Source organism: Medicago truncatula, chromosome 2 (genome assembly GCF_003473485.1).
Source record: "Medicago truncatula cultivar Jemalong A17 chromosome 2, MtrunA17r5.0-ANR, whole genome shotgun sequence".
Lineage (NCBI taxonomy): Eukaryota > Viridiplantae > Streptophyta > Magnoliopsida > Fabales > Fabaceae > Medicago > Medicago truncatula.
The window spans coordinates 37,612,360-37,639,984 of NC_053043.1; the positions used below are offsets into that span (position 1 = coordinate 37,612,360).

Below are 27,625 nucleotides of genomic sequence, written 5' to 3' on the forward strand. Positions count from 1 at the left end.
AGAGAATGAAAGGGTATTTTTTTTCTTCACTAATTTTTGTTGCTAACTTTTAATGTAATTGAATGAAATGATTATGATTAACGTGGTTTGATTTTTAATTTGTTTACCGAATTTTAAGAATTAACTTTGTAAATTTGAAGCGAATATGATTTCATAGTTCAATTATTTGTCTCGCGTTTTTTTTATGATATTAAAAACATTTTTAGGAAACTATCCCATGTTATTTTTAATATTTATCAAAGACAAATAATTGTTTCGTTTTTTTTTCTTACATTTATCGATGACAAGTTTGTCTTATTTTTTAATATTAATTAAAGAAATTTTTTCTTCACATACATTATGTGTTCCATTTTTTTTATATTTATTAACAAATATTACTTTTGTATATTTGTTCAATGTTTTTTTATTTATCAAATGACAAATATTTCTTCTGTTTCTTTTTATGTATCAATGACAAATATATTTTTATTTATTTTGCTTTCGCACCGGTTTCCAATTCATCAAAGGTAGACGATTAATTCAGCTCATGCGTAGAAGTATGTGCACTGGCCAAACATTGTTCCCCCTGAAAATAGAACCTGATATTCTACGGATACGTCTTTGGAAGGAGCTCCTTGCCACTGGAATCCAAGCAACTTGATTATCAATGACTGATATTAGTTACATGTTTTGTTTTTTATAATTATTGATGACAAATATTTGGCTAGTCTATTTTTTGGCATTAATGAGTGACAGATATTTTCCTATGTATTTTATTTTCATGAACCGAACACAGTCAAGTGATGTTTGTATGAACTCTTTTTTTTTGACAAAATGTTTGTGTAAACTTGTATCGAAAATTTTAAAATGATTGCTAATTATAAGTAAATTTAATTTTTTATATTCATTCAATTAATGATGTATGTGATCCATATTATGAACGACATACATCGTTAAATGAATGAACCTAAAAAGTAAATTTTGCTTATAATTATAAACGGAGGGAGTATGAAATAAAGGAAATGCTAACTTGTGCCCTTGAGGCATATGTTAAGAAATCAAATATATAAAAAATTTCTTGAAAATTGTACATTTAATATCTTAAAATGTACTTTTGTATTCATATGTTTGGCTATAATTATATACGGAGGGAGTATTGAATAAAGAAAATGCTAACTTGTGCCCTTGAGGTATATGTTAAGAAATCAAATATATAAATTTTTTCTTGAAATTGTACATTTAATATCTTAAAAGCTTCAAAAGTTATCTTTTTAATATAAAATTTAGAGTGAATTACACTCCCCTCCCCTCAAGGATGCTTGAATTACACTCACCTCCCCTCTTATGTTAAAATATAAACTCCCCTCCCTTGAAAAGTAAAATTTACACTCCCCTCCCCTATAAGATGCTTGAATTACAACCCCCTCCCTTAATAATTAAATATGGACTACACTTATCTATTTTAACATAAATAAATATTTATATAATATATATTAATTTTGAATCATCATTTAAAAAATATAAATTCGTTTCTTTATAATCTAACTGTCAATACTTAATTGACTTTAGTAATTTTTCACATATTTTAATTTTATTTTAGGTTCTTTCATATTTTATAATAGGGTTTAAAACTACATGTTAGTGAAATTGTGAATAAAAAATAGAGAAAGATATGTATTCAAAATTAGATTATATTAAAATGAATCCGCAGTGCTATTCTTCTTTTAAGTGTGTTAGATTATTTTTTGTTAGATTATTAGAAATAAAATAAAATTGAGGGACTAAAGCGTAGATTTTAACATAAAAGGGTAGGGGAATGTAATTCAAGTTTCTCTCAAGGAAAGAGAGTGAAATATTTTCTAATATGTTTTGAATAAAAGGGGAGGGAAGTGTATATTTTAATATAAGAAGGGAGGAGAGTGTAATTCAAACATCTTTATGGGGAGGTTAGTGTAATTTACTCTAAAATTTATCACCTAATTCTATTTTAAGCTCCTTAACTTGTGCCCTAAGAGCGAGCACAAGTTAGCATGACCCATGAAATAAATAGGAAAGTTGAGAACTTTTTTTTAGGGTCTTGCTAATCAATACCCTAAGGACAATAGTTAAGGATTCCATTAATAGAAACTTTGTCTTGGAAATTCAAATCTTTACTTTTTTTTCTTAGCAATAATTATACCACTTTCGATGCAAACTTACTTATTTTAGTATTTTAACCAATGTCTCAAGGACAATTGTTAACATTTTTCATTTTTTTTTTAATGTATTGGTAGTTGGCATTGTACCACAATGTACGAAGTGAATTAATTTCACCATTTAATGATTGTTAGATGTCACCATTTAAAAGTACTCTAAAAATAATTGAGTCATCAATTCAACAACTTATTTTCTTAACAAATACTCCTTCCGTCTCAAGATGAAGTTCAAGTTAATTTTCATTATTATTCTACAAAGAAGAAAATTACTATCAATTATTCAACAACCAGAACCTCTAGTTGCATAATTACAGTTATCAAGACCATGGTGAATTCTTGTCAAAATTTATATTTTTCTTTGGAAAAATATAAACAAAAAAGAATGAAAAACTATAATTCATATTTCAACGTGAAGTATTTATTGCATGCCAATCCTTTTAGGGCTTCTATTCTCATGATCTTGATCACTGACACTCAAGCTGTTGATGGCATAATTAAGACTATCAAGTTGAAGATTTCTTGTTGTGCTTTGAAGTATACTATTTGTTCCTGGATCTCTTCCCTTCCCTCCACTTCCGCTACTTTTTGGTTTCGGTTTTGGTTTATATCCATTGTTACGACATGTTCTGTTCATATGCAACAAAATGGTTAGTTCATGTATACTATCAAATGCTAATTAATTAATGCAAATACTAATTAAATTATGCATATATGAATGGTTACTGGATGAAAACATTAATTAAAGTATATACTTACATGGTAATAGTCATAGATTTTTTAGTGGAAGATTTATAATTGGGTGTTTGCAGCATTAATGGCATTTGGATGAAACTACTGGCAGCAAGAGCCATGAGAAAATGTAGTAGAAAATGTTAGTATGTTCTATGTTTTGTTTTTGTATCTTGTGATAAGATTGAAGGTATGATTTATAGGGAATGAAGGAATTATTGAAGAAAAATACAACGCGTAAAGTTCAACACTGAATTTTATTTCAACGGGGTTGATGGCCAATTCTTTGTTCTTGCTAGTGGCACTTTGTTTTATTTATTTTTGTAACCAAAAGTAAAATAAAGAGGCTATGCCCTTGCTAGTGACACTTTATTTGACTGAGCACCCTAACATTTTGTATACTTTATTAAAGAAATTTACACCGTTAATCTATCACAACATTTTGTATATGAATGCAATTGATTTTAGACTTGTAAAAATAAAAATCAAATATTTCTTTTTTAGATAAACAATCAATTTTTTTTAATCACAAATGTTATAGTATGTTAATTGCTATTCTAATATTTTATTTTTTTACAAAAATTCAAATCCTAAACCTTTAATCTTAACTCCGTTAAGACACTTAGTTCAATCAAGTTAACTATCCATCTCCTTTAAGTTATCAAGCTACATACCAACCAAGTTAACATTTTACTTCTTTGAAAATTTTGAAAAACTCTATCTCTTTGAAAAAATTTAAAAGAAAAAGAACGAGTAGAAAATTCTACATTCCCTTTGATCTATTTGTCGTTTCAATGTCGCCATGTAAAGTTATTATAAGTGTCACAATCCTATAAATATATATAGAGAGCAAAATAGTGTTAAAGAAAGGTCTTTGATTTTTATTTTTATTTTTCAGGAAAAAGTTATTAGTATGTTAATTGTTATGTTGATATTTTTCCTTTTTTAGAATTTAAGTTCTAAGCCTTTAACTCATTTAATTTCGTCTTTTTTGGTCAAATAGTTTTCTTATCTTTTTCCTAAAAAAAAGAAAGAAAAAAAGGGATCAAACTGATATTTAGCCTAAGAGTATATGAGGTATAAACTTAATCAAGATATAGTCTTGTTCTTAGTTGTTTCATCGTGTGTGTTTGTTGCATGTGTTTGTTGTATTAAAAGATATATTGATTTAGTGTAACCTTCTAGCAAATATTGATAAAAGTAATGATATTTGAATAACTATTTGATATATTGATTTATGTATAATTCCACTATAACCTTCTATCAAAGATATATCGATTTAGTGTGAACTTCTAGCAAATATTAAAAGATATATTGATTTAGTTCATACTTATTCTGTTTTATGTATATAAAATTGATTGATTATAAAAATAGTGAATCATAATAAGAGTGTGTTTGTTGTGAATTGAAATTTTAACACTATCATGTTCATGTTATAGTAACCGTATCTTGTATTCGTACTCGTACCCACTAGCATCCTTGCTTTTGAATGATTATAATAACCAAGCAAATGGTCCAACTCTTTGAACTTTTGAAAAGAGATGGAATGAGTTCAGACCTAAAAGTCCATATTTTCAATTTTATTAATTAATAGAGGAAAGTCTACATTCTAATTTGATCAATTGTCGTGACATATGTCGCCATGCAAAAGTAATTTTGTGACAATTTTTTTTATAAGGTCAAGTTAACTACAAACTAAAAAAGAATTAATCAAAGATAAATTCATATTTAAAAAAAATAAGTTTTTATACTTTAAAATATTAAATACACAATTAAAAAATATATATATTATATTTAGTTTCATAACTTGTGTCATAAGATTATAAGTAGGCATGACACCTGAACTCATATTCACGGGTACCGGTCCGAACCAAATCTAATTTGACGGATTTTTTCCACTTTGACAGGATTTCCGTATGGGTTTTCCCCGAATTGAAAACACGAGTACATAATGAGTAACAGAGATATATGTACCCACCTGAAACCGATACTTAAACGCGTCCTAAGTGTACAAGTTCAATTTAATACGCCTTTTATATAAATAGAAACTCAAACTCTAAATCATTTCACTCATACAGTTAGAGTCTTAGTCTTTCATATGACGCTCACTTATCATAGTTCTCTCTTCTATCCTTCCATATCTCACACTATTGGCCTCTCTTCTCAATCACCATAGTCATTGATCGTCATCATCTCTTTGTTGGATAATGCATTACAACATTACACTCGGAGCTAAAAAAATACTTTTATTTTTATTAACAAAAATTATCCACCGAAGGGATGAAGATGAGCCGCGGATACCCGAACCCGTCGGATACAAGGAAGTGATTTAATTTCTGATCCTTACTGGATATGAATAAGGTAACAGATAAGTATATGCAAATAGGGTATAGGGACGAAGAAGGTAAAACCATCTCCACCCGCCTTATTGTAATGCCTAATCATAGGTTAACATTTCCATTATATATAAGAAGTAAAAATGCAATTATTGTTTGTCAATTTAACTTATATAAGTTTGATTGGTTCCTCATTACGCCTCTCGACACACGTCTACAATGTCACCTTTGTAAAAGAGAAGACTAAAAATGATGAAGACTTATATATTACTATAATACAATTCGTGCAAAGAAAGACATACAATTCGTGCAAAGAAAGACAAAAGTTCTAACCATGCATATATATTGACATTCTTTCAAAAAAAAAAAAATGTATACATATTGACATAAAATATACAAGATATTCTAACAAAATTAAATAAAGTATAGAAAATATTACCGTGCTTAGTCAAGTCAAATAATGTGCCACATGCAAGAACAAAAATTGACCATGGACCGATAGAAATAAGGAAGGAAAAGTGTTGAAGCTTGAAAATTTGATGAAAACTTACGCGTTGTAATATTTTTCAATAATTCCTACATACTTCATTCCCTATAAATCAAATCTTAAACCTTACCACAACATATACTACAACAAAACATAGAACATACTAACATTTTCTACTATATAAGATAAGATAAGATAGCTTTTTGTGTTATTCTCTCATAGCTCTTGACAATGCTGCAAACAGCCAATTATAAATCTTCCACTAAAGAATCTATGACTATTATCATGTAAGTATATATACCTTGATTAATGTTTTCATCCAGTAAACATTCTCATATGATTAATAATTTAATTAGTATTTGCATAACAATTAGCATTTGATAGTATACATGCATGAACTAACTATTTTGTTGCATATGAACAGAACTTGTCGTGACAATGGATTTAAACCAAAATCACCAAAAAGTACCGGAAGTGGAGGAGGGGGAAGTGATCCAAAAACAAATAGTATACTTCAAAGCACAGCAAGAAGTCTTCAACTTGATAGCCTTATTAATTATGTCACCAACAACTTGAGTGTCATTGATCATGATGATGAAAATAGAAGTCCTAAAAGGATTGGCATGCAACAAATACTTCATGCTGAAAATTATATTTTTCCAAAAAGAAACATGAATTCACCATGATCTCAATAGTTGTAATTATGTAACTAGAGGCTCCGAATACTGAATAATTTATGATAATATGCTTTGTGGAATGAACAAATTATAATTAACGAATATGTTTCTGTTCGTTAGATTATCTCTTTTACTCATAAGACAACGAATGTACTGATTGGTTGAAATTTCTCTGAGATTTCAGACTCTTCGAATTCGAAGAATAAGAGAATCTAGAAAATTTAAAGAAAACAAAAGATTTCAGTCTAATCATTACCAAAAAGTCGATTAATGTCATTAATTATTCGACAATGGCGCCAAAAACTTGATAGACCTGTAAGTGCACGATTCTACCGAGTAGTAAAAAATATCAATCCGAGTTTAACTGTTTAAGTGATTACCAATCTAATTTTTAATTTTGATTAGTTGAAAGGGAATTTTTCCGTTAAGAGGAATGTCTTAATTGATAAAAGTTTTAGAAATTATAAAATGTCTTTGGATTGGGGTTTTAATCATAATGATAAACCATTGACATTTCCTATCTATTTCTCTATTTTATAATCAATTCATTCCTAAGAACAAAGTGTGCATTTGGTATTTCATGTTTCATCTTAGAATACATGAATGTATTCTCAAAACAATAATCAAACTTATTTTCGTCGTTGATCATCAATGAAACCTTTGAGTACAACTTTATTGTCTCAAAACTATTCTCGTGTTTTGATTATCTTGTCTAATCTCATTTGATCCAATATCAAACTTCACCTTCAGTATTTTGTTTGATATTTGAAATATGATTAAATAACAATTTAATAACAATGAGATTAGACCTTGTCAAAAAAAAAAACAATGAGATTAGATTAGAACATAAATTCATATAATATACTCCCTCCGTCCCTTAATAAGTGACACAGTTGACCCAATTAGGCATACCAATGCGTAATTTTGAGTTTAAATATCTTGAATAATATATTGGAAAAATTATGAAAATTTGATATTTTGAAAATACTCATCGAGATGAATCTAACGATATCTTATATGATATTATTTATATTTGTATATTAGTAGAAAAATATTGTCAAAGTAAGTTAGGTCAAAATTGCACATTTTCAAACAGGTCATTTATTGTGGGACGGAGGGAGCATAGTTTAGACTTGGGTTTGATTAGGATTCCATCATTAGATTATTTTAACAATTCCAAGACTAGAAAAATCTACTCACATATGATCATAGTAGACAAAAACTTAAAAGATGAAGACACAAAGATAAATGACATAAAAGTAAATTGCTTGAAATGTAAACAACATAAAGTAAGTGACAAGAAAATAAAGAAATGCGAATGAAGAACAAATGCTTAAGAATAATGCATGGATTTGATTTCAACTTAAGAGTAAATTTACAAGTATAATCTCATGTCTTTTGCCTCATAAATGAGGTTTATTTATAGCCTAACATCATACACAAGACATTTCGAGTTACAAGCTATAAACCATAGAATTCTAAAGGTTTGTAACAACCGTTTTTGTTCTGCATTGGGTGCATGATTGTGCTTCATCCATGCACGGGTCATGCTTAAGTTTCTGGTTATGCTTGGAAAAATCTGGCACAGAGTACATAGTCGTGCTTAACTTTCAACTTCTAGTATAATTCTTTGTTTTTGCTCCCGATTCAGCTAAATTCTTCATTTTTTATCCTGAAAATAAAATTAACATTTTACAGTAAAATAGCACCAAAGTAAAAATAAAAATCCATGAACTTTATTTAGAACACTCTAAATAAAGACTAAAAACACTCTAAATTAGAACTTATCATAATAGAGCATATGTGATGTGAAGAGTTTTGAAGTGCTGTTTTAGCTTAATGCTTATCCAGCTGGTTGGAATGTTGCTTTCGAATTTCTGTTCTGATTTTTATTAGGCTAAATATATATATATATATATATATATATATATATATATATATATATATATATATTATCACCAAAAAATGTTAAATTAATAATTTGATCATTATCTGGTAGTGTTTTCTTAAAGAATATGTTTCGTGTATATGTTATCCAACTAACTTTCCATATATTTTCGATCTTATCCGCCTGCGTGCTCTAACTTGTTCTCCAATGTTATCCTAATCGTTTCTTAGTTGTTTTAATCTACGAGATCTTGTTTCCAAAGTTTCACCAGATTAGATGTGAATTGTCCCTATAACAAGAGAGCTCGCATAGTTCATAATTAAGAATGCAAGCATAATTAAGAATGCAAATGGATATTCATGGACACGGATAGTGTGATATTTGTGTCTGCTCCGTTGGATAAATATGAAATTTGTACCTTATCTATATCTGTGCGGATATCTGTTTAACGGGTAATCCACAGATTTTGAAGCATCCAGAGATTTTGAAGTATATCCGTTCAGCCACAATATACGTACCATGAACACCCATAGATACAGTAGTTAATCGCACATTGAAATGAGTTGTTTTATCTTAGAGACATCGAGGTTAAAGTTTGCTTTGTACAATTTTTAGGCAATACTGCGAAATGTAGAGCCACCAGGTCGAGAAGCGGTAATCTTTTTGGTTTTACTCCTTTTAAGGCAATTTTTGAATTCAAAAACCAAAATAAAACAACTTGTAGCATGTAATATTAACCATCATTAATTCTTATTTCAATGTATTATTCCCCACAATAAGAATCCCAAAACAACGTCCATTAATTTCATGAGAAAATTAATTAAAACAACTCTAATTAATGTGCTTTAAACAATGTTGAACCTACAAAGAGGATCAAAAGAAGAAAAACCACCACCCACTCATTGCTGGTAAGATTGAATGCAAAAGTGTTGTCAAGTTGATCTTCATCGTCATCAGAGTTTGTTGGTATCTGTGTATTCTCCGTTTGCGCATCAGTCCCCTTTCCTCCGCTTCCTGTGCTACCCATTGGTTGTTTACGTCGCTGATTTTTCGTCGTTCCCGGACCTTTTCCCAATCCTCCGCCTCCTGTGCTACCTATTGGTTTCTTTCGATCAACTTTTGTTTTGTTTTTGTTGTTGTTAGCACATTTTCTGAAGAGAAACAACAAATATAGTTATATTCAATATCATTCATCTATATTGTCCAATGATACTTTATTATAACCGATTTATAAAATCTACTGATCTTATCCCGTGAGCTTAACTCACTTAGTAAGGGATAATGCATATATATGCAGGGAACGGGGTTCGAACCTCAGACACTTTATTTATTCACATTTAAGATGAATTTCTCTACCCACTAGACTACTTGACAAAAAAAAAAAATCTATTGATCGCAGGGAGTTGTAATATATATATATATACTTACATGCTAATTGTCATAGAATTTTTAGACGTATATTTGAGGGTGGGCAGCACTGGCATGTGGGTGAAGCTACCTGCTGCAAGAGCCATTTGAAATAATACAAATTATATATCAAACTTGATTTTCTCCCAAAATAATCATGCAGAAAGAAAGCTTTGCATTTAGTTCCCAAATAGTGTATTTCTTCAATTGTGTCTTGGTGGTTAGTTGAATCACTTGAATTGGATTTATATAGAAAGAAGCATGTTACAACTAATGATGAAAAGTACTAAAACACGTAATTAGCGTTTGAATGTTAACTTGGAACACTTTGAATGTTGACTGTGGATGAAAATCATTGACTAATTAAGGTTGCAGCAGGTGAATTCAAACAGATGTATTATGTTCACACAAACAACTTGGTTCATGATCAATATAATATAACAATATTATAAATAGCTTCCACTTGACTTAGTTAACTATTTATCATAGTCCTGAGATTGTATAAATAATATTCCCTCCGTCGTTTTCTATACAACCATTTAACAAAAAGTACGGATATTAAAAAAAGTTGTTGAAATAACAAATTTATTATATATATGTATAACTTTTATCAAATTACGCTTTGTGTGTAGATATATTTAATGTTAATATTTCACATTTCATGATAAATTGATAGTATTAATAAGAGACATGTGTGGAAAATGAATAATAAGTGCATCTAAAATTTTATAAATGTTTTATATTTAGGGACAAATTATTTTATTTTTTATAAATAGTCTTGTGATTAGGGATGGATGGAATAATTATTGATATTATTTTTATGAAAACAAACGATATTCATTCATTTAGTTTAGTATTAGAAATAAACATGTTGTGGAATGGAATCCATAAATTGACGGAAGGAGTAGAAAACCAAGAACCACCAAAGAATTTCTATTATTTTCTTTCATGTTAGCTAGGGGTCAGGATGCAAGGTCAAAAAAGGTTAAGCAGAATTCTCTATTCTCTGTATAACTGTCATTTTCCGACGACTGTTACACTCTTTGACTAGGCTCCGGTGAGGATTCTTCCTCGTTTCCTCGTCGTTTTTTCGTCGTTACTTTGGCTTTTATGGTTTTCTCCATACGACACTTCATCTCTATTCTTAAGAATCATTGTTTTCGCCTGGCAACGGTGGCGACAAAATCAGGTAAATCTTTCGCTCAAGCTCTCTGATACATGTGACATTCAATTAAGCAAGCTATCTCCCAAAGTGATTATTGGGGATTCAGTGAATGTACACTAAAGTGATTATTTGTCTTTGGAAACTGATCCAATGAGAGCTTAAAGTAATCGTACACTGAAATGGGTTGTTTTATCTTAGAGACATTGTAGTTTATTGTCTAGTTTATATTTTTTTTAGGCATTATCACAAAATGTAGAGCCATTGGTCGTGAAGCCGACAATCTTTTTGGTGATACGTCTTTTAAGGTAATTTTCTAATTCATAAACCAAAATAAAACAACTAGTAGCATGTAATATTAACTATCATCCGTTCTTATTTCAATGTAAAAATGCCAAAACCATATCCATTAATTCTCATTTCCAATCTTTTTGACAATTCAGTTTACGTCTTCATTAAAATGAAAGAAAAACTTAAATTCCCAACAATAAGAACGCCAAAACAATATCCACTAATTTAATGACATTTAATTAAATCAACTTCTAATTAATGTGCTTTAAACAATGTCAAACCTACAAAGAGGATAAAAAGAGAAAGGAACTTGCTAAAAAGTATTCTAAGGAACTGTTAGCTTGTATTTTTAAGTGTTCATTTTCGATAGGTAAGGTTGTAGTCGAAGAAAAAGTTCTTCAAATACAAAGTGATGACTGCATTCGATGAAATTCAATATGTGAGTCGTTCCAAGTCTTTTGAATTCGACTTGGAGGCATTCAAATCCTCTCTGAAGAGGCAATATCAAAGGTCCAAGACACGTGGAAGTAGAAGTCAAGTATGTCGAATAGATATAGGTTAGGACCGTTGGTCTGTTAGTTATTTTCTCATATATATATATATATATATATATATATATATATATATATATATATATATATATATATATATGTTAGTTTTTCTTAGGAAATAAGGGTCACAAATCATTAGCAAGATTTCTCATACTCGAATTATCCAGCATAGAGAGAAAAGAGTAACAGAATGTATGTAACATGATTTGATGAACATCTTTATTAATGCAATGCAATTTAGTTTTCTTTAAACTTCTTTGTCTTTATCTTTAAAGTCAAGTTTATTAGAAAATTACTAAGAACTTGTTTGATTAAGTCGAATCAAGCAGTTGCTTTCATCTTATTCATATTAAAACTTAACAATATGATGAACATTTAAACAATTTCTGAAATAATATTGCACAATATATCATATTATTTCTAGTTTGATTCTGCAAGTAACCTTTTAAAACTAACAATCTTATTTACAAAAACACGGGTAAACAGAAACCTACGATAAAGGCATTGTTTAAGAAACCTATAATAAGAAATTTTGTCTTGAAAATGCAAGACTAACACATATAAAAATCATAACTATACAATTTTTAATATAAAAATTACTATTTGTTATGCTTAAACAATGCCCTAAAAGCATTTGTTATCATTTTTCATATTGAAAAATCACCACTCACTCATTGCCAGTAAGATTGAATGCAGAAGTGTTGTCAAGTTGATCTTCATCATCATCAGAATTTTTTGGTGGATTTGTTGGTAGCTGAGGATTCTCCATTTGCGGATCAGTCCCCAAACCTTCGCTTCCTGTGCTACCCGTTGGTTCACCATCATGGGAATCGATCGTCGATTGCGGATCAGTCCCCAAATCTTCGCTTCCTGTGCTACCCGTTGGTTCACCTATTGGTCGTCGATTGATTGTCGATTGCGGATCAGTCCCCAATCCTCCTCCTGGTCTAACTATTGGTTTCATTGCATAAACTTTTGTTTTGTTTTTGTTGTTAGCACATTTTCTGAAGAGAAATTAACAATAAATATAGTTATATTCGTCATTCATGTATACTGTCCAATGATTATAAATAAAATCTATTGATCCCAAATTAGTATCTTAATTAAACTGGTTGCTAAATAAATTTTTAACGTGTTAGAAATTGATTTAGAAATTCAACAAACCATGAGTCACTGATGTGTACTTTGCTACCTGGTCGACTACAAATTTTTTAAATTTTCAATCTCTTGTTTAGCACTACACCGGCCTCTAAGTCGACTACAAATCAACAATTCTTCTTTTGATATGAAAATTAATAAATTTTTAGTATCATAGTGCATGTGAAAACGTAGAGCCGCCTGGTCGTGAGCGAAGCTGGGTAATCTTTTCGGTGATACTCTTTTAATGCAAACACTAAAACTATGCTTACTAGAAAGAAAGAAAAAATGTATTTATCCCTGTGAACATAGATAAGTTGGCAGAGACATTTCAGTATATATCCAATGATCGAAGTTTAAACCTCAGATTCCTCATTTATTCACGTTAAGAATTGAATTTCTAGCCACTATGCTTCTTAACTAAAAAGAAATGTCTTTAAACATCTCTATATAAGGAGAGAATTGTTATTTGTATTATGTATATACTTACATGGTAATTGTCATAGATTTTTTAGACGTATATTTGAGGGTGGGTAGCACTGGCATGTGGGTGAAGCTACCTGCTGCAAGAGCCATTTGAAATGTTACAAATTATATATCAAACTTGATTTTCTCCCAAAATAATAATGCACAAAGAAGCTTTGCTTGCAGTTGCCAAAGTTAGTGTGTTTGTTCAATTGTGTCTTGGTGGTTAATTGAATCACTTGAATGATGGATTTATAGAGAAAGAAGCATGTTACAAAAACACGTAATTAGCGTTTGAATGTCAACTTTGAACATTTCGATGGTCAACCTATGTGCTTGACTAGGAAGATAATCATTGACTAATACCCCTAAAAAAAAAAAAATCATTGACTAATTATTTTATTTTGTGTTACAACCCACAAATGGGATGGACAAATTTGATGGGATCGCGTGCTACATGCTGGTAATTGTATGATCTAGATTATATGCACGGCCAATTGCTCTCTTTGATCCTTTTTATAAAAAAATAAAAGGTTAAATAAGGTTTTGATCTCTTTAAATATACCAATTTTTTATTTTTGCTCTCTAAAATTTTCTTTTAACATTTAATCCTTGTAAAATTTTCAATCACTATTTTTAGTTCCTGTTTTTATTTACTTTTTGTATTTTTTTAATGAAATTGTGCAGAAATATGTATAATATTGTAAAAATAATTTTCAAAAAATTAGAATTTTTTAACAAAACATAAATTAAATAAGAATTTTAACCGTCAAAAATATAAAAATTCATATTTTGATAAAAAAATTCTAATTTTTTTTTGGGAAAAATACTTATAATATTATTAATTTTTCTGCAAAATTCTATTAAAAAACATGAATCCTACATATGAGTTTACTTTAAAAGAGGGATCAAAAGTAATATTTGAAAATTTTATAAGGACTAAAAGTTGAAGGAAAATTTTAGAATGACTAAAACGAAAAGTTTATATATTTATAAGGACTAAAAATATATTTAACCCATAAATAAATAGATCAATAAAAGTTAATGTAGTTACATCAACTTTAATTCATCAATTTGTCTCTTATTAAATAGAGAAAAGAGTATTATTTTAATATTCACTATAGAGGAACTCTTTCTAAATTCAAACAGGTGTATGTTCACACAAACAACTTTTTTTTTTTTTTTTTTTTTTTTTTTAAGATGTTCATACAAACAACTTGTTTCATGATCAATAAAACAATATTATAAATAACTTCAACTTCACGTAGTTAACTATTTATTCATAGTTATCGAGATGTCTTATAATATTCCCTTTGTCCCTCTTTATTTAACCATTTAACAAAAATTATGGGTATTAAAAAAAGTTGGTGCGTAATAAATTTATTACAAATATGTGTGACTATTATTTCATCTCTTCCAAAATACATGTGGCATTCAACCATTACACACATGTCAATACACAACTTTGACTATTAATATCTTTAATTATATATAATAAAAAATTTGATATTTTCAAGTATTCATTGAGACAAATCAAACAACGTCTTACATTCTAACATTTGTATTTATATATTAGTTAAAAAAAATGGTAAAAATAAGTTATGTGAATAGTGCACAATATAAATTTGCGACATGTATGTTTGGGCTACTGCCCCTCGCCTCTAGTCGCCCTCACAACAAACAATTGGCCTAAGATATGTTTGGGCCAAACACAGGGGCAAGGGATCTTACCCTATGCTTCTCTTTAGTGCTTATATATGAGACATACTCAACTATCTCCACCTTATCGAATATCAAACCCCTATGAATATATCATGCACGATGTTCAAATTCTGACAAATGGGGGTACATGTCCCACTTAACACCGAGAAACATGTAAAAAATCCAATTAATGTTTGAACGTGTCACTGGTGTCTAATTTGATCAACATATTAGTTGCATTCTCTGAAGTATTAATCTATCTTGTTGTAGACTTCATATCATTCATATCACCAACATAATCAGAATAAACATATCCTGCAATTTAAAGATCACCATGTCCACTACTGAACATGATACCATGACCTATTGTACCCTTCAAGTACATGAAAATCCAATTGAATGCTTCACAATGATGCTTACCTGATTTGGACATAAACTTGAAAACTTAACTTATAGCTTGTGCTAGATATGGTCTAATGAATACTACATCATACATTAAACAACCAATAAAACTGGCATAAGGAACCTTTGACATATGCTCTACTTCTGCATTTGTCTTTGAAAACTAATCCAATGGGAGCTTAAAGTATTTCGCTAATGGAGTACTCATAACCTAGGAATTTAATTTCTCATGTCTAATCAGTCTAGCACCTTTTTTATTTTATTTTTTTAATAAGTATTCTCGATGAAAACAATGAACAAAATAATAATAAAACATAATAATATCATTGAAATTTTTTTTTTAAAAAAAAGTCTTCAAGGACCAATACCAAAATGCAAGGATCAATATCAAAAAGCATTGAAAGTGCAGGGACTAATGATATTTTAAATTTAAAAATAATGAATAAAATAATAATAAATAGATTGGAATATTTTTTTGTCTTTTAGTGTGTCACGTGGCGTGGAATGATTGATCCACGTGGCACACTGTTAGTTTTTTTTTTTTTTTTACTTGGACATAACGGTAGAACTAATAGCAAAACTTTTACAAAGTTCAGAGACCAATGCCAAAATATAGTGAAAGTGTAGAGATTAATGACATATTTAAACCTTTTACAAATAAACGGCAGTCTAACTATCACAATGCAAACGAAATCCATTTTGCTTAGCACTCAATTCTCTCACCAATCCTATCAGCCATAAAGACTTTTTGGCAACCGAACTCCACCTTGGTTAACAGTCAATTCTCTCACCAATCATGTGAGTATAAAGACTATTTAAGTCTATGGATTAAACTGGTAATTTCCAACAAATAGGTCTTACTGCTGGAGTAAATACATATCATGTTGTAAACCTCCTATCATTCATATCACCAGCATAATGTGAATCAAAATATTCTACAATTTAAAGATACCCATGTCCACTACTCAACATGATACCATGACCTATTGTACCCTTCAAATGCATGAAAATCCAATTGAATACTTCACAATGACACTTACCTAATTTGGACATAGACTTGAAAACTTGACTTATAACTTGTGTTAGATATGGTCTAATGAAAATCATATCATACATTAAACAACCAATAAAACCAGCATAAGAAACCTTTGACATATGCTCAGCTTCTGCATTTGTCATTGAAGACTGATCCAATCGTACACTGAAATGAGTTGTTTTATTTTAGAGATATTTTGGTTGATAGTCTGATTTGTATAATTTTTTAGGCAATACCGTGAAATGTAGAGGCAACTTGTCGTGAAGCCGATAATCATTTTTGTGATTTTGTAATTCATAAACCAAAATTAAAAAACTAGAAGCATGTAATATTAACTATCATCCATTCTCATTTCAATGTAAGAATGCCAAAACAATATCCATTAATTTCATGAGAAAATTAATTAAAACAAATCCTAATTAATGTGCTTAAATAATGCCCTGAGAACTCTTATTACCATTTCCTAAAAAGAAAAATCACCACTCACTCATCGCCTTTGTCAAGTTGATCTTCATCATCATCAGAATTTTTTGGTGGATTTGTTGGTAGCAGAGGATTATGCGTTTGCGGATCAGTCCCCAATCCTCCGCTTCCTGTGCTACCTATTGGTTTCTTTGGATTAACTTTTGTTTTGTTTTTGTCATGTTCATCATCATAATCATTTGTCGATGTTGGATCATGCCCCAATCCTCCGCTTCCTGTGCTACCCATCGGTTTCTTTCCAGCAGCAATTTTTGTTTTGTTTTTGTTGTTGTTGGCACATTTTCTGAAGAGAAATTAACAACAAATATAGTTATATTCATGATTCATGTATGTGTATACTGTCCAATGATTATAAAATCTATTGATCTCAGATTAGTTTCTTAATTAAACTGGTTGCTAAATAAATTTTTAACGTGTTTAGAGATAACATGAGTCATTAATGTGTACACCCTCCGATCATTGTTATTAGTAAAAGTATACTTTTTAGATTTATTTCATAATTGATGTATGTGGTATAATGTAGACTCGCATATATCATTTATTGATTGAATTTAAAATATTGATTTTTGTTTATAACAGTGACCAGAGGATGTAGTTTGCTATATGGTCGATTACAATTTTTAAAATTTTCAATCTCTTGTTTAGCACTACATCGGCCCCAAAGTCGACTACAAATTAACAATTCTTCTTTTGATACGAAAATTAACAAATTTTTAGTATCATAGTGCATGTGAAAATATAGAGCCGCCTGATCGTGACCGATGTCGGTAATCTTTTCGATTGTACTCTTTTAATCCAAACACTAAAACTATGCTTACTGGAAAGAGGAGAAAAAGAGTTGTTGTCCATGTGAACATAGATAAGTTGGGCAGGAACGTTAAGAGTATGTTTAGATTGGGGAATATTTTGACGTAACGTAATATCCACCTTAAGAGTATGTTTAGATTGAGAATATTTTGATGTAACGTAATATTTTGAGGAAATTCAAATATTTTTAAGTAAATTTCATTGTTTGGATGATAAATTGGAAAAAAAAATTAAAATGATGAAAATTTACGAAGTATTTTGTTCAAGTTTAATTTACAGAATTAAAAATGACACCTAAAAGTTAAGAATTTCAAATTTTTTTCACTCTTATAATTTTCCAAATTTTGTATTTTGGTCCTCCAATTTTCCAAAAGCTTCAAATTGACCCAATATATTTCCAAAATTATATATTGACCCTTCAATTTTATTTTTTTTTCTTTCTAAGAGTTTAATTTCTAGTCACTAAACTACTTAACCAAGAAGAAATATTTTTAAACATATCCACATATAATCAGAGAGTTGTTATATCAGATATATACTTACATGGTAATTGTCATAGATTTTTTAGACGCATATTTGAGGGTTGGCAGCACTGGCATGTGGGTGAAGCTACCTGCCGCAATAGCCATTTGAAATATTACAAATTATATATATCAAACTTGATTTTCTTCCAAAAAACAATCAAAATAATGCAGAAAGCAGATTTGCTTGCAGTTGCCAAAGTTAGTGTGTTTGTTCAATTGTGTCTTGATGGTTAGTTAAATCCCTTGAATAATGGATTTATAGAGAAAGAAAGCATGTTATGATCATGAGAATCTCTACCAACTATTGATGAAAACTAAAACACGTAATTAGCGTTTGAATGTCAACTTTGAACACTTCGATGGTCAACCTTTGTAATAGGATTGCACGTTGGAGGCCGTCACTGATTAGTTGTTGTTAAATCAAGATTGTAACATCTTAGATTTTAATTCATAATTATATTTCTCATTCACAAAAAAAAAAAAGAAAAAAAAAAAATTCATAATTAGATTTCACTTAAATAAAAAATGCTGCCACACACAAAAAATTAAATACAAACTTTGAATCTAAATCGTTCGACTTCGATCCAACAATCACAAATATGTAAACTATGTGAATCTAAAATAAAGGTATTTGTTGAGATGTTGAAGGAGCGTTAAGGAGATTCAAGATTCAATTTCTATTTTAACAAGTTAATCCTTCCCAATCCAATTTACTAAACAAGTTAATCCTTCCCAATCCAATTTACTATTAACATTTATCTATAAAAATTGTATAATTTATATGCATAGTTGATTAAAAAAAATGCATATATGGATAGTCCTCCTAATATAACTCATGCATAGTCAACAATGATTCCAAGATTCGTTGGGGAGGAATTCGGTTGGAATTCAAAGACATGAGTGTTCACACAAACAACTTGTTTCATGATCGCTAAAATAATACATTATAACCACTTGATTAATTAGTTTCCTTAAAAAAAAAAAAAATCACTTGATTAATTAGTTATTGACACTCACCAAGATCTCTTAAAGAGCAAAATGACATCGAAAAGAGTGGTTTCCAACTAAGTTGGTACCCTACTCAAATCTTTTGTGAAAATGTTCATAAATATTATTAAATAAAAGAAAAAAATATATAAAAGTTGGGGGAACATAAACCTGACACACCCAAAGCACAAGTGTGTAAGTCGACCCAAACGGGTGATACAAAATGTTAAAATAACGCACAAGTGTAACAACCTCTAATTAATCCTAGAACTAATTAAAGGTCTTCGATCAGTAATTGATGATTGAACCTTCAGTCCACTGTGAGGCGGGTCATGTACCACAACTTCCTGCAACATTAGCAGCAAGCTAAACGACCCTTTCGAGTCTCAGAGTCCAAACCAATCAAACAAAGTGAATGGTGAATCTTAAGTTGGCATATGAATCGTCTGCCAACACAGAAACCATTCAAGATTCATCACCTCCCGAACGATTTACTATTAAAGAGACAAAGGCTCTGTTTGGTAAAAATAGTGGATAGCTGATAAACTAGCTGATAGCTTTTAGCTGATAGCTTATAGCTGATAAGCTAGCTGATAGCTTATAGCTTATAAGCTAACTGAAATGTTTGGTAAAAATAGCGGTCCAACTAGCTGATAAATGTAAAATGACATAAAAGGTATTCTTAATTCATAATAAAAATTATATCATTAATTTAAGTATTTGTAATTTTGTAAACTAATTTTTCTTTAAAAAAATACTTTAAATTTATTAATTTAATATACCCTATGTATTATAAATTAAATTAAATTATATTCACTAAAATTTTATCTTATATTTATTATCATTTAAGTGTTTCCACTTTATAAAGAAAATAACATTTACCTCAAAAACAAAAAAAAGGTAGCAATAATAAAGTAATACTAATAACAGAGAATAAAGAAAATAACACTTACCTCAAAAAAAAAAGTAACACTAATAGAATAATAGTATTTTGTTTCGTAAAAAAAAAAACGAAGGTATATATTTTTTCAAAAAAAAAAAAAAAAAAAAGGTCAGCTGATATATATACAAAAATTGGAATAAATGGATAGTAGTCTTTATTACGTAGCTTATTATAAAAATTATAATGGATAAAAATACAATTTAAATGAAATAATAAGGGTAAAATTGGAAGAAAAAGTGAGAAGCTATAAGCTCAAACGCTATTTGGAATAGCTTCTGAAAAATAGCTTATAAGCTCGTGAAATAAGCTATAAGCTCATGGTGAAAAAGTGTTACCAAACAAAGCTTTTTTTGTCAAACGAGCTTATAAGCTATAAGCTAAAAGCGAACCTTCGGCCCAGCGAACCCAACCTACTCCAGCGAACCTTCGGCCCCAACACAAGACAACTACAAATCTCAACAGATCTGAAAATCAGAGATCAAGGGTTGCAAACGAATCACGTTTGACGGCGTAAGTGAGGGCGTGAACTGAAGCAGTATAACCACCTCTGCATTAACCAAATCGACACTACAGCTCCATAACCATGAAATCCTACCAGCCACCACCGTCCGTGAGCCACAACCGCGATTTTTTTATTTTTTTGAGGTAGACCCTATCGGATCTTGACATAACAGCGGAGTGGCGGCAACTCACCACCACCGTGAGTAGGCAAACTTGAAACCGCATGTCTGGGTTGAGAAATCGCAGATCTAAAACGAGCCAGAGTGGTCCGGCGGCTACTTGAAACAGTCACAACAAGCGACATTGAAAACCCCACCACATGAAAGCAGCGAGACCGCAAACTATCACCACACCAGAGATCCCCGACCGACAACACAGCCTCCGGCAGATCTAGAAGGAGGTGGTGCGGGTGGCTACCACCAACCGTCACACCACCTAATATTATGTCTACATCAGAAATGAAAAGGAGGGGCGGCGCGAGGAAGAGTTAGAGGAAGGCAGAAGGAGGCGCGATTTAGGTTTTCTCTGAGGCTTCTCCCTCACCAAGATCTCTTTGTTTATTTTATTTTTAATTTTATTAAAAGAAATATGTTCATTTATTCAAATTGGTAAAATATATTAGAAATAAACACAAATTCAATATCGTCGAAAACAAAAAATGATGAATATGAGAATCATCTCACAACATTCAAGTTGAAAATAAAATAAAAATAATGTCTGCAAATAATTGCTAATTATTGATTCAATTTGTAATTAATTAAAGTTTATATGTCAGTCTGAATTGACTGAACAACACAACAATGCAGAAAATCAAACAACATCGCACCACAACGACGAACAAAACAACATCCTATAGAGATGATAAAACTAGAGCTGTCAAAACGGGCTGCCCGACCCTAAATGGGCCGGCCCTAACGGGCTTCGGGCTTTATTGGACCGGGCCAAAAAGCCCGGTTGAAAAAACGGGCTTGAAATATACTACCCGAGCCCAGCCCTACACGGGCCGCGGGCTAACGGGCCGGCCCTTATTAAAAATTACATTTTTTTTTATATAAAAAAGTACTAAAAAAATACTCCTATAGATTTTTTATAAATAAATTTTTAATATGTTTAAATAATGTCTAGCACAAAAATAAATTGCAAACATTTTCGTACACTAGTCGTAAACTAAAACGGCGAGGATAACAATTTTAAATAAATTAGATACGTTATGGTTATAGATATTTACTTCCCTTAAAAAAGTTATAGATATTTATATATTTGATTTTTAAAATTATAAATAACTAAACGAGTAAATATAATTTTATATTACATTCATATGTGTTAATTCATTGAATTTTCACTTTTATTTTTCAGTTTGATAATCAACTAAGTAAAGAATTATTTGAAAAATATATATAATTTATAGGATTTTTTTGTTATGCGGGCTAACGGGCTACCCGCGGCCCGTTCGGACTAGCCCTAACGGGTACCGGGCTTTTTAGAGCCGGGCTAAAAAGCCCTATTAAAATTCGGGCTCAATATTTAAGGCCCAAGCCCTATAATTAATCAGGCTAAATGGGTCGGCCCATAAGGCCCGGCCCGTTTTGACAGCTCTAGATAAAACCACGTAAAAAAACATGAAACAAAAATCTAATATATGCGGAAACCACTCATTTAACTTTAAAAAAATGCACATGGTGATTACAAATTAAAAAGACCCTAAATCACCTCATTTACGGTGAATGAAGTGGAAGAAAAGAGATCTTAAAGAGAATATAGTTTATCTTTTTATTTTTATTTTTAAAAGTACACTATAATATTACATGAACATAATCCAGTCTTAGACATGCAACAATTTTACAACTTTTAGGAGAAGTCTACTGTCTATATGGATCTTGTGAGACTTGACGAATTAATATATATTGTAAGGAAATAGTTAGAAAGGGGGATATTGGTGAGGTGACACATAAACAAAGTGTAGCTTAGAATATATATATATATATATATATAATCAATTCTCATTTCAACGTACTATTTCAAATCCATTTGCCACTTTGATTTACGTCTTCATTAAAATGAAAGAAAAACTGAAATTCTGGGGTTAGGATCCTCTCCATTTGATAAAGAAATGGAGTATACAATTTGGAGAAAGATAGATATATAAAATAGATAGTGAGTCATATCATTAAGTGAGTCCCACAATCATTAATTATTTTTTACTTTTTAAAAAAAAAATTGAATCTACATCTCTCCAAATGAAAGAAATGATGAGGATATAAAATGGAGAGGATCTTGACTCGAAATTCCCCACAATTAGAATGCTAAAACAATGTCCATTCATTAAAAGAACTCCTAACTCATAAGTCCTAGTTAATGTGCTTTAAACAATGTTGAACCTACAAAGAGGATCAAAAAAAGAAAAATCACCACCCACTCCTTGCCAGTAAGATTGAATGCAAAAGTGTTATCAAGTTGATCTTCATCGTCATCAGAATTTATTGGTGTCTGAGGATTCTCCGTTTGCGGATCAGGCCCCAAGAATCCACTCTCTGTTTTTGGATCAGGCTCCAATACTCCGTCCTCTGTTTTCGGACCAGTTCCCCCTCCTCCGCTTCCTGTGCTACCCATTGGTTTCTTTCCAACAACTTTTGTTTTGTTTTTGTTGTTGTTAGCACATTTTCTGAAGAGAAATTAACAACAAATATAGTTATAATTCATGCATATATACTGTCCTTATTATAAGTTCATACCATACAAACAAATAAGATATATCAGATATATACTTACATGGTAATTTTCATAGATTTTTTAGACTCGTATTTGAGGGTTGGCAGCACTGGCATGTGGGTGAAGCTACCTGCCGCAAGAGCCATTTGAAATAATACAAATTATATATCAAACTTGATTTTCTCCCCAAACCCAAATAATAATGCAGAAAGAAGCTTTGCTTGCAGTTGCAAAGTTTGTGTGTTTGTTTATTGTGTCTTGATGATTAATTGAATCACTTGAATTTATAGAGAAAGAAAGAAGCATGTCAACTTTGAACACTTCGATGGTCAACCTATGTGCTTGACTGAGAAAGATAATCATCGACTAATTATTTTAATTTAATGGGTCGTTTGATAGAGATTGTAAAGATGTACTCCTTCCGTTTTTTAATATAAGCAAAATTGATTTTTTTGATTCATTAATTTAATGATGTATGTGATTCATAATATGTACCACATACATCATTAAATAAATGAATCTAAAAAATCAATTTTGCTTATATTTAGAAACCGAGGGAATAGATTTTAATTAATAATTTGATTTGATTTTAAGTAAAAATTGCTGCCCCAAAAAAAACACTATGCATAGTCAACTATGATTCCAATATTCGTTGGAGTGGAACTCGGTTGGAATTCAAACAGATGTGTGTTCACACAAAAACAACTTGTTTCATGATCACTAAGACAATATTATAATAACTTCAACTTGACTTAATTAATTAGTTGCTTTGTTTGCATAAAAAATTAAAAACTTATCTTTTTCATAAACAAAACTATTATTCAAGGTAGTAGAAAAAGTATTTCAACTTTGATACAAGGGAACAACTTTCCTTTTATTTTATTTTTAATATTATAAACAAACCTATTATTCAAGGAGACCACCTCATTCATTTCCTTCCATTCGACCTTCTCTCCACCAGCTTATTATTTTTTCTTTGACAAGAACAAAACTCCTTCTCTCCAACAGCTAAAAATAAAACTCGACATATCCATGGAAAAATAATCCCAATAGTTTTTCAAACTAAAAAAACTAAATCCAATCCAAGAGTCTCAATTTACAGCTCACACATATCAATAATGCATTTGGATCTACAGCTCAATAATATCCAATCCAAGAGTTTTAATAAATCGAGTAAACCCTCATTTGAGTCCCTGAAAGTGTACCTCGCTATCAGATACGTCCTTGAATCAAGAAAACGAACCAAAAACTCGCTCAATGTCTGTTCCGTTAGTCATACAAGTCCAAAACGTTAAACTTCTATTAAATGTAATGATGTGTCATTTAGTTTGACCATGTCAGATGCTTACATGGATAACCATGTTGGTGAGGGACGAAACTGATAACAAAACCCCTTTGAACTTCTGGAAAGAGAAGAAAAAACTCAAATCTTCATCTTCTTCCTCCATTCCAAGATTAGAATCACCCGGATTTTTCTCAAATCTCACATCTCAAAAATCAATATTTTTCATTTTTCTTAGTTTTCAACCAACAAACCAAAGATTGGTGTAGAAATCTTTGAAAATGTTTTCTTTCTCTGGACTTCACAACAGAAAAAGAAATCAATAAACACAATAACCACAATCACATACACGACGAAGAAAATGAAGAACCCTACGTATGAGAGTTGATGTTGTTGGTTTTCAGAAAGAAGATAATGGTGTTGTTGTTGATGTTGTTGATGTTTAGTTTTGAGAAAGATGATGATGGTTCGATTTCTTGATCCAGGGACATGTTTGATAGCGAGGTACACTTTTAGGGACCCAAATGAAGGTTTACTCTTTTGTTTCTGGTACCAAAAATGGAGCTTGGTGGGGGGTTTGAAAATGAGGGTTTTGTGGATTTGAGCTGACTGAAGGAACTACCGTCCCCCCATTCACTCACCCATCTTCATTTCTAAATTGAATTTCGGATTGGAGGTTTACTTGTTGTCTGTTTGTTTTAGAAGCTTTTAGGTTTTTTTTTCTTTCTCATTTCAGCTTCAAATTTGCGTTTGCTTTTTCAACAGATTTGTCTCCTTTCTGTTGTTACAGCAATTCATCATGCAATTCAGGCATGGGTTGAGATTTTTGCTTATTTCAAATGTGGCTGAAGTGAATTTAGGGTTGGTTATTATGTCATTTCTTATCTAGTTTAAGTTGTCTTATGAGAAATAATGAGCTTCCAATTAGTGCCCTCTCATGTTGTAATGTTGTGGTGTGTTAAAATTGGAATTTTGTTTCTATTTTTTATTCTTCTTTTCACAATTGATTTCAATTGTTTCTTTTGTTGTTAATTTTTTGGGGTTTTTTAAATCTTTCTTCAATTTGGTTAGAGTTTTGAGAAAATTTAGAATTTTTTATGTTGATGATGATCTTGAGTTGTTGGGTTGTGGATTTTGAGTTGGAGATGAAGATGAAAATAAGGAGGAAGAATCAATTTCGATTTTGATTTTTTGGGTTATTTGTATGAATATGAAAAATTATGGGCAGAGATGTTGGACAAAATGTGTTTATGAGTTGTGTTGGAGAAGAAGAAGTAATTGGAGGTGTTGGAGAAGATGAAGACAAGAACATAATTCTGGTCATTTTGGTCCCTCGTCTACGTGGAAAGCCAATATAACAGCTGAAGTGGCATGTGTAATGGACACACCAGCACCGTTAGCATCAAGTTAACGTTTTGGATGCATTTGACAAACGGAACAAACATTGAGGGAGTTTTTAGTTTGTTTTCTTGATTCAGGGACGTGGTTGATAACGAGGTACACTTTCAGGGACCCAAATAAGGGTTTACTCTAATAAATCTGATTCATATCAATAAACTACTTCTCTCAATTTTCAATTTATTTATTCTATATAACTTTCTTTTTATTTTTGTAGCTCTGATGAAAAATGAAAATGAATTATTTTTGCAGATCTGAATAAAAATGAAAATGAAGGAGGAAGAATGAGGAAAACACCCAAAATCTCCATGAAAACACTCAAGAGATGAACATGAAGAAAGAAGAACTCAGATGAATTTTTGGAACAGAACTTCAAAGCCATCAAATAATTGACATGCATGAGTCTTCTTATTTTAATTACCTTTTATGTTTTTATTAATTACTAGTAATAATTAAAAGAGAAGTTCTAGAGTATTCTTGTTTTGATTTTAAAATAATTTTAAAAGTGTGATTTTAAAAGTAATGAAAAGTGATTTTAATTGATTTCAAAAATGATTTTAATGCATTTTATTAATAGTCAACAAATTTATTTTATGCCACACAAATGGTCCACACAAATTTTTTTTATGTCACGAAAAATAGTCCACATAAATTTATTTAATGCCACACAAAATAGTCTAAATAAATTCCCTCAAAAAAGAAATAGTCCAAATAAATTTATTTTATTTTTTTTGAGGAAAAATAAATTTATTTTATTGACATTAGTTATCATTTTTATCTAATATTAACAACTGATTAATTGCATATCTCTTTCCTAATGCAAATTAGCATGGAATGATTAAAATGAGATGAATAATGTCCAGCCGTATATTTGACTTAGAAACAACAAGCCCAACAAAATTTCCAAAGGCTCATGATTATAAAAAAAACAAATATATCAAACAAATGAAAAATGTTATTTAATCATATAGTAGGGTCCACGTTTTTGTCTCATAGTGCTCAACAAAAAATAACACCAAGTATCATGTCATTGATCCTAAACATCCAAATAAAACACTATTATATCTATGGTTGTGGTTAAACTTTTTTATAGTGGGAAAGAATTTCTCTACTTCACCACTAACACTTGTTAGTAAATGAAAATAAGCGAGCACAGATGGAAGGTCTCCAACCCCGTTAGATGAAAATCAACGTTTTAAAGAGTGTGTTTAAATGTGTAAGTTGTTAATTTTAAAGGAAAGTTGCTTCAAAAGTGCATTTTTTTTTATACTACAAACAAATGGTTTGCGAAAAAAATCACAAATGCATATCGGTTTAGCATGAATCGGTGTAAAATCCTGTTTTAGTTGAATAAATGTGGTTTTATCCCATGTTTGAATTTAACTGACACTAGATAAATCATAATTATCTCCCTCAACTATGACGAAATTCTAACTCGTGGGTGTCCACACTAGTTCTCTTTAAATTGCATACTCCATTTAGTTTGTTAAATGAAGAGGATCTTGCTCGTTATTTCCAATCCATTTGCCAATTCATTCTATGTCTTCA

At 30.4% G+C, this 27,625-nt stretch overlaps 3 protein-coding genes and 1 long non-coding RNA gene across 7 annotated transcripts; 1 reads left to right on the top strand and 3 right to left on the bottom strand.

Moving 5' to 3' along the window:
* Positions 1 to 5,895: 5,895 nt before the first annotated feature.
* Positions 5,896 to 6,469, top strand: LOC11407736 (uncharacterized). Its single transcript, XR_003009657.2, has 2 exons — positions 5,896 to 6,013; positions 6,151 to 6,469. It is a non-coding gene; the product is annotated as an uncharacterized lncRNA (long non-coding RNA).
* Positions 6,470 to 9,019: 2,550 nt separating this feature from the next.
* Positions 9,020 to 9,923, bottom strand: LOC11408382 (uncharacterized). Its single transcript, XM_003596239.4, has 2 exons — positions 9,720 to 9,923; positions 9,020 to 9,442 (listed from the first exon to the last, which is right to left on the bottom strand). Exons 1-2 carry the CDS (start codon positions 9,803 to 9,805, stop codon positions 9,127 to 9,129), a joined length of 402 nt encoding a protein of 133 aa, XP_003596287.1. The 5' UTR covers positions 9,806 to 9,923; the 3' UTR covers positions 9,020 to 9,126.
* LOC11426158 (uncharacterized) lies at positions 9,020 to 23,662 on the bottom strand. 2 transcript variants are annotated; one of them, XM_039830689.1, is made up of 3 exons: positions 23,458 to 23,662; positions 23,034 to 23,350; positions 9,020 to 9,120 (listed from the first exon to the last, which is right to left on the bottom strand). In XM_039830689.1, the coding sequence occupies exons 1-2, from the start codon at positions 23,541 to 23,543 to the stop codon at positions 23,041 to 23,043; spliced, it is 396 nt and encodes a 131-aa protein (XP_039686623.1). In that variant the 5' UTR covers positions 23,544 to 23,662; the 3' UTR covers positions 9,020 to 9,120; positions 23,034 to 23,040. The 2 variants fall into 2 exon arrangements, with proteins under 2 accessions (XP_039686623.1, XP_003596291.1); XM_003596243.4 differs by lacking the exon at positions 9,020 to 9,120 and having other exon boundaries at positions 22,649 to 23,350.
* Positions 12,100 to 18,485, bottom strand: LOC11410404 (uncharacterized). 3 transcript variants are annotated; one of them, XM_024777370.2, is made up of 2 exons: positions 18,277 to 18,485; positions 12,100 to 12,706 (listed from the first exon to the last, which is right to left on the bottom strand). In XM_024777370.2, the coding sequence occupies exons 1-2, from the start codon at positions 18,360 to 18,362 to the stop codon at positions 12,370 to 12,372; spliced, it is 423 nt and encodes a 140-aa protein (XP_024633138.1). In that variant the 5' UTR covers positions 18,363 to 18,485; the 3' UTR covers positions 12,100 to 12,369. The 3 variants fall into 3 exon arrangements, with proteins under 3 accessions (XP_024633138.1, XP_003596288.1, XP_003596289.1); XM_003596240.4 differs by lacking the exon at positions 18,277 to 18,485 and adding an exon at positions 13,330 to 13,547; XM_003596241.4 differs by lacking the exon at positions 12,100 to 12,706 and adding an exon at positions 16,770 to 17,209 and having other exon boundaries at positions 18,277 to 18,475.
* Positions 23,663 to 27,625: the final 3,963 nt, after the last annotated feature.

What these genes read in the sequence shown, in the direction of transcription:
- LOC11408382 (XM_003596239.4), bottom strand. Translation starts at nt 9,805, where the DNA reads ATGGCTCTTGCAGCAGGTAGCTTCACCCACATGCCAGTGCTGCCCACC. An exon ending in AATTCTATGACAATTAGCAT is followed by an intron (nt 9,443 to 9,719) that starts GTAAGTATATAT and finishes GTTTCTCTTCAG; the next exon opens with AAAATGTGCTAACAACAACA.
- LOC11410404 (XM_024777370.2), bottom strand. Translation starts at nt 18,362, where the DNA reads ATGGCTATTGCGGCAGGTAGCTTCACCCACATGCCAGTGCTGCCAACC. An exon ending in AAATCTATGACAATTACCAT is followed by an intron (nt 12,707 to 18,276) that starts GTAAGTATATAT and finishes ATTTCTCTTCAG; the next exon opens with AAAATGTGCTAACAACAAAA.
- LOC11426158 (XM_039830689.1), bottom strand. Translation starts at nt 23,543, where the DNA reads ATGGCTCTTGCGGCAGGTAGCTTCACCCACATGCCAGTGCTGCCAACC. An exon ending in AAATCTATGAAAATTACCAT is followed by an intron (nt 23,351 to 23,457) that starts GTAAGTATATAT and finishes ATTTCTCTTCAG; the next exon opens with AAAATGTGCTAACAACAACA.